Source organism: Anneissia japonica, unplaced genomic scaffold (genome assembly GCF_011630105.1).
Source record: "Anneissia japonica isolate Jap-2015-1 unplaced genomic scaffold, ASM1163010v1 scaffold287985_len465408_cov153, whole genome shotgun sequence".
Lineage (NCBI taxonomy): Eukaryota > Metazoa > Echinodermata > Crinoidea > Comatulida > Comatulidae > Anneissia > Anneissia japonica.
In genome coordinates this window covers 400,463-407,376 of record NW_022719880.1, presented here as the reverse complement: position 1 = coordinate 407,376, position 6,914 = coordinate 400,463, and the positions used below count along the sequence as shown (strand labels likewise).

General features: G+C 33.9%; 1 protein-coding gene across 1 annotated transcript in view; it reads left to right on the top strand.

Annotated features, from left to right (window-relative positions):
* The window catches only part of LOC117111100 (oxysterol-binding protein-related protein 6-like), a 51,861-nt gene extending 45,243 nt beyond the window's left edge, over window positions 1-6,618 (top strand). The window contains exons 8-10 of the mRNA XM_033253983.1: window positions 3,696-3,774; window positions 5,990-6,177; window positions 6,493-6,618. Coding sequence (XP_033109874.1) covers window positions 3,696-3,774; window positions 5,990-6,177; window positions 6,493-6,603 — 378 coding nt within the window. The 3' untranslated portion in view covers window positions 6,604-6,618. The remainder of the gene's footprint in view (window positions 1-3,695; window positions 3,775-5,989; window positions 6,178-6,492) is intronic.
* The last annotated feature ends 296 nt before the right edge of the window (window positions 6,619-6,914 follow it).

Below are 6,914 nucleotides of genomic sequence, written 5' to 3'. Positions count from 1 at the left end.
TCATATCTCCTTTCGTGGGTCAGCAACTGCTTGATTCTTCACAATTTGGCCTTTAATATTTGAACGGCCTAGATTTGTTAACTGACTTGTTTATAATTTGTGATTTTGTATTCTCGTCTTACACATTAGGCCTATTTATATATAAACGACCTAGTTTATTTATTTACTGTATTATTTAAAGGATTTCGATGTTGTTTCTCGGTTTGTCGTAGACGAGGGGGAGTTTTATAATCCAAAAAGGTCGGGTTTCTTCAATACACTTTCTGCTTCATAAAAACACATATTATAAGAAAGCCGAGGCTGAAATGACTTTAAAGTAAACAAAATAAGAACAAATTGAGGCTGAGTTATGTCTGAGTTTTATTTATAAAAAAAAAAAAAAACGAAACGAAAAACGAAACGAAAAACAAAAACAAGAAAAATCAACCAACCAATTTTGGTCTTATTACAAGTATGCGCAGCCGTAGAGTTTCTCTATAATACTGTACAGAAGCAAGAACTTTTGTATCTTAGAAGTTTTATTAATTCATCTTGTAAAAAAATATCTTCTTTCTTTTGTTTTGTTTTTTTTAATCGATCAACTATTAACATATTTTAATATCTAATCCAAACGACCTAGTTTCCCTTATTTACTTTAATATGAGAATTAGCAACGTTGTTTCCGGTGTCAACCACGTCGTATACACTAGGGCTACTAGATCAGGCTGGACTAATGTAAATACTGTATTGCTTAAATTTCAACAATGAGGGCGGGATATAATATTTTGGATTTATATAGCCATGTGTTAAATTGAAGCTGTTCATGGTGCTGTTACGTGGCCATATTGTGGGATGAGAGGTGTGATACAAATCTTGAAACCGTTTAAATGACATGTGAACCATTACAGAACTTTCCTTGTTTTTACAGGGAGGTATAAACCTCCCTGGTTTTTACATTCAGTTCTTAGATTTCTTTCATACTAAGGTAAGCGTTGAGGGCCTTTGCTAGCTGAATCAAAATTGAACACTTGACAGGTGTGAGTAGTGGAACGGCCTTCGTTGGAATTGGATTTATGGGCTCACGTTAATTAGATTATCGCTATGGTTACAGACAGGAAAAGTGGTCTGGGTAACGCGATGTAGTTTTTATTGCCTTCATAGACGTTAACTAGGTATTTCTAGCATGTGTTTGGTAGTACATACCACGCTGTAAGTAGCTATTTTTATTTTCGGGTAGGCCTATGTTCATGTAATAAACTGTTTACGCTAATTAACTTTAATTTATGTTCTACTGAATGAGCTGTTCTTGTTTGATTTTTAATTTCTGTTTGTCACTTCCTTGTTGTCTTTATTGTAATTAATTTTTTTGTATCGTACCAAATCCATTTTCAAATATATATAACAAATATAAAGTATAATTGAAAGCGAGACTCATTTGGCCTGGCTATAACACTGGGCGGCGTACAAAGGGTTTGAGCTATTCATAACTCAGCCGGCAGCAAGATCAACGACACATACACTTTGATTCAGTTTGTATTTCCATAGCAGCAGAGCGTGGGAATGTTCCTATGAATAGTTCTAGAAAAAGCAATATACTGGCATTAAATTGCGTTTATGCCGTCAATATTCATGGCAAAAACATGAGTTTGGCTTGATTATAATACAGTATAAAAGTGTATAGGAAATTTCAGTGGGTTTTGAGTCTTGGTATTCGACATTTCGGTTTAAAATTTTACAGAATAGCTCAATAACAAATGACAGGATATAGTATTAAAATTAATTCATAATAATGAATTAATCTTATGACAAAACATAGAAAAGAGACTTGTCGATAAATTACAGTACATCAAAATCATGAGATAAACCAACGCAAACAAGTAGAACAAAAACGTCGGAAAACGAACCCTAATTCGCGAAATGGAATCGTCCAACATTTTTGATCAGTATCTTGAACCACTCGTCGGCAACGCGAAGAGATTATAATCCCAACCACGCGTTGTAGACGGGTATACGCGTTGCTTTATTTTGCGATGCTCCCTGTGAACGATTTAAATTAAAAGGTGTTTTTCGGATAAGTGTTTTACAGTACAGTTATACATAATCTAACAATATAACGTGTGATCCATTTCATTATATTTAGCTTAAGTAAATAAAACTAATATACATGATAATTGTTGACATTGTTCATTGGTTAATCTGATAAAAACATCAATTCAATAAATATTGAATGTGCTTTTTCTTTTGGTCATAAGAAGTAGAAATGCGTATTATTATGTTCCCCCTGTATGTTTTTGGTGTGTCACTGTTTTGGTAGCTGATTTTTGCAGGTACCCATCATACACTTCTATTGGGTGGACATACCTTTGTACCATACTTATATAGGCCTACCTACTAATTATTTTTATTATTATTATTATTATTATTATTTGTTTATTATTATTTTATTATTTATTTATTTTTTTAATATAATTATATTATATAAACACTTGTCATGGTTGAATGCTTAGATAAAAAGTTATTACAATAAATCAATTTTTCTCTAATGCAATTTAGATGCAGAATTATTGCGAATACTCTATTTTCCTTTAATGACGGAAGCTAATTTGCATATTTATGCAAATTAGGTGACTTCTGGGTTGAAACTCGCATCCCATTTTGGATATGTCATTTAGCACAGCCTTATGAACCAGAATCAGCAATAAAACAAGCTGTTGCAATTTGTTTGACTCAATCCCTATTTTTCATCTAAATCTGCCCGTCTAACAGATAGCCCACCAGAGATGAGATGATACAGACAGTCTACTACTAGGGGCCTAGGCTACCCCGGCTACTTCTAACTATTAACTAGGATGGGTAGCTTGTTAGTAGTACAGTAATACTAGCTAGGAAGGTAGGCGTAAAAATCCTACTCTACTAGGCTACTCTAGGAAGGCTGGGAACATTCCTAGGCTACTAAAATATTAATATATTATATCTAGGCTAGGCCTAGCACGTAACCAAAGATACCAGCTAGTAGATATCTTGGACATAACTCACCGTTTGGATTCGTAATCGTATGATGAAGACCTAGCCTAGTCCTAACTCACTACCCTAGGCCTAGGTTGGTTCAGTCGGCCTAGGCTAGCAAAAACTTGACTACCTCGGGTTGGTTCAGTCGGCCTAGGCTAGCAAAAACTTGACTACCTCGCCATTATTTTTAGTTGTTTTGCTTTCTTGATCACTATCCATCTTTCATATTGAATTGGATAATAGTAATTGTCAGTCGACGATGACTGTTGGCCACGTTGTGCATAATTTTGCTCCTTTTTTTCTCTGCCCCTGCAGTAGGTCAAGCAGACAACACGATCTTGTGCTCTCTTGTTGTCGCAGTATCACACAGCAGCTGTTCTCAACAACAGACAGCTAGCCGCATTTCAGAAAATTAGCTGTAACGCGATAAAAAATTCACTGAAAAATACCTAATGATTTATTTATAAAAAACTTGGCGCATGCATTGACCCTTAAATTGGCTGGTAATTAATTTAAGGATTTTTTTTCAAATGCACGAAAGTCGGCGAATATATTTTTAATCGCTTGGATTTTCTGGTGAAAGTTAATAATTTTTTTGATTCTATAAAATAGCCTATTCAAAATTTTATTTTAATTTTTAAGGTTATTTTCTCGATTTTTGACTGATACCTGTAGTATACCTTTAATTCTAACTGTTTTGTTTACAGGCTGAGGATGATCAAGAGAGTTCCTCACAAGCAAGTGAGGCAGATGAATCTGAGATTCCATCAGAAGAGTTTAGAAGTAGTAAGTACATATCACAATTTGACTCCACATCTAACAAAATTTTAAAAATAGTTTTTTAGCTTCTTTTTGCTTTAAAACTGTAAATTCATACATCAAAACTTTTCAATATTTGCAATCATGCAATATTATCTCTAGCACAAGCAAAAGAGCGGCCACTATTACTTTAACTTTTAAATTTTTTTCGAAACAGTTTGCTAAACAAGAAAACAAAATTTAATTTTTTATGATGTTTAAAAAAATATGTATGCAAAATTTTGTTGAGTTTCATGTGGAATAATGAAAAGAATAGGACAAATATACAGTGAAATTATTAGTTTGAAAGCCCCATTCCCCGCAAAATTCTAGTTTTTAGAAAAATCTGATTTTTATGTGTTATAAAGATTTATAAATGTAATATAATATATAATTTAAATTTTTAATGATGTTCAGAAAAAATATATATGCACAATGTTTGTCGAGTTTCGTATGGAATAATGAAAAGAATAGGACAAATATGCAGTGGAATTTCAAAGCCCCATTCCCTGCAAATTTCAGTTCTTAGAAAAGTCTGAATTTTATATGTTATAAAGATTTATAAATATTGCTAGTTTAACTGAATTTACACCTTCCTGAATATGAAAAGAATGCAAAATATGACAGAAATTAAAGCAGATGAATTTATGTTTGATTTTGCGGTCTGGTCTGTAAAGAATTATAGTAGGCGGTAGAAACATTAGCCTAGCAACACTGCTAGGTTAGGCTAAGCTTTACCTTGATTTAGGTTCTGTTGTCATAGCCGGCATGATATTTTCCTTTGGTAGTATTGACACTTGTGAAATATAATATTTCGTTGGAATTATTTCAAATTTGTTTTCTGATGAAAAATAGTTCTGACCGAAATTTTGACAATTAAACAAACATATCTAAATAATCAAATAAATAAGTAAATAAATAAAAGCAAAATAATATAAGAGAATGCATTTGTGAAGCATAATGAGATATTATTGATCTCAAGTTAATGCCATCAGCAGTGATTCTGTCAACGGATCCCATCAATGACGATAATGTGTTTCTGAGGAAGACGGCTACAGAACAGTAACAGTATCTCAGGCCTGCTCAATCGACAGGAGTGTGCGAGATGCGTAGTACAAAAACTAATCTCATTAGAGAGAGCGCACTTTATTTTTTTTGCTGACAATTGTATCGACAATGTAAACAGTTCAGTAAAACAGATTAACTAATGTTTTTTTTTTTTTTAATTAATTGTAGGATGAATTAAATATCTTATGAGAGTTCATGGCAATGTGGTAGGGGGAGGGCGAGATAAAAAAATATATAAGAAGATAAGAATGCGGTAGGTTCGTGAATCAATTACCCTGCCTACCTCTTACGCTCGACTGTATAAAGTATACACAAAAGCGTGAACATTCCAGCAGATGAGATCTACAGCCTTTGAATTGTCTAGTAGCAAAGAATTCATCGAGAAAATGGTAATCTCCAATGAGAAATAGTCTCTATTTATACTCTAAAAGTAATATAATCGTGAAGAAAATCCTCTGAAATGCTAGTTGATCCCCAAAATGTTTTTGCAGAACCTTCTGGTTTGGCAGACCCCCATAATTTTTATTGTAGGGTCCGCTGACCCTAGGTTGGAAATCGCTGGTTTAGTTGAGTTTTTGTATTATACTGAATGTTATATTATATTTTTTTATTGTGTATATATTATGATGTTCTAGTGTAATATTTTATATTATAACACACTTAAATAGATCCCTGTTATTTTGATTGGTGGATTTCGTATTACCCAATTTCGTCACTCCTCATGGAAATTTATTTTTCCATCCGTTTTTGCCCATTGCCATGGTGCCTAGTATACCATATGACTTCTACCTATACAATCTTTTGATTGGTTAAAGAGATGCTGGACTGTTCTATTTAGAAAAAGGTAGATTTAAAAAAAATATATAAATGACAAGAATCTCCATTCAGTAATAAGGTAGATTTTTTCATAAAATATCGATGAGAAAAATCTATTTTAGGTGTGTTATAAAACAAATAATAAATATTTTCATTTGTTGAAAGATTAACTGTTCCGTTTGACTCAGTTCTGTCTCGTCAAATAGAACTGTCAATCTTTAAACTCTTGAAAATATTCTTCTATTGTGCTCATAAACATTCTTTATTTGTATACTATTTTGTAGTCTACACTTCACCATTTTTTAAAACTGTATTTCAGTGGAAGAGCTTACTGAGGTGGCATTACCAGGTCCACGTTCACAGACCGGAAGGAGAAGTCGGTTACCTTCCCCCCAGCCTGACACCTCAGATATTAGTATTTGGAACATTTTGAAGAAGAATATTGGAAAGGATTTGTCAAAAATTGCAATGCCTGTGATATTTAATGAGCCTCTCAGCATGCTTCAGGTGAGATATTTTATCGAATCCATTACCTTATCTTATTTATTTATTATCTGCATAGTTAAAATTGTATTTTAATCAAAAACTGGAACTTACTATAATTAACGTTGAGTGACGTTTCGTCCAGCCCCGCTAAACTTCTTCAGACAACTGACCCGTTGGATTGATCACGAGTCAGGTGGCGAGGAATGCTGCGCAGTACCGGGTCCCAAGTCCTGGATAGTTGAAAATGGAGTCCTTTTCGGTTCAAACTAGGGTTCTCTACCCTCTCCCAGATCGCTTCTTTAACCCCTCTTTCGAACCACTATCCTCTTTATCTAGAATAAGAACGTCTGGTTTGGATGTGTGTCCAGTTTTGATGTGTTGGAAGACTGCCGATTCCTGTGCTTCACTTGTACTAGGTCTGCGATGTTGGTTGACTCTGGCTCGTAAAGCTTGCTGTGTCTCCCCTAAAAAATACAATTTTAACTTGCACTTACTGGATGAATAACAACATTCACATATTATCTGCATAGTACATCATTATGGCCATTGCTTGTCTTTAGTCTATCATTACAGCTTGTCTGTCAGTGACAGATCCAGGAAAATTGAAATAGAGGGGCCCAGGGATTAGAGATGGAGGTCATGGTCTCAAATGGCACTCCCGAACTAATTAATGTTGAAACATTGAATCCCGACACGATGGCGTGCATTTCGATACTTGGAGTACGTATTATACTATCTTATATGAAATTGCACATTGC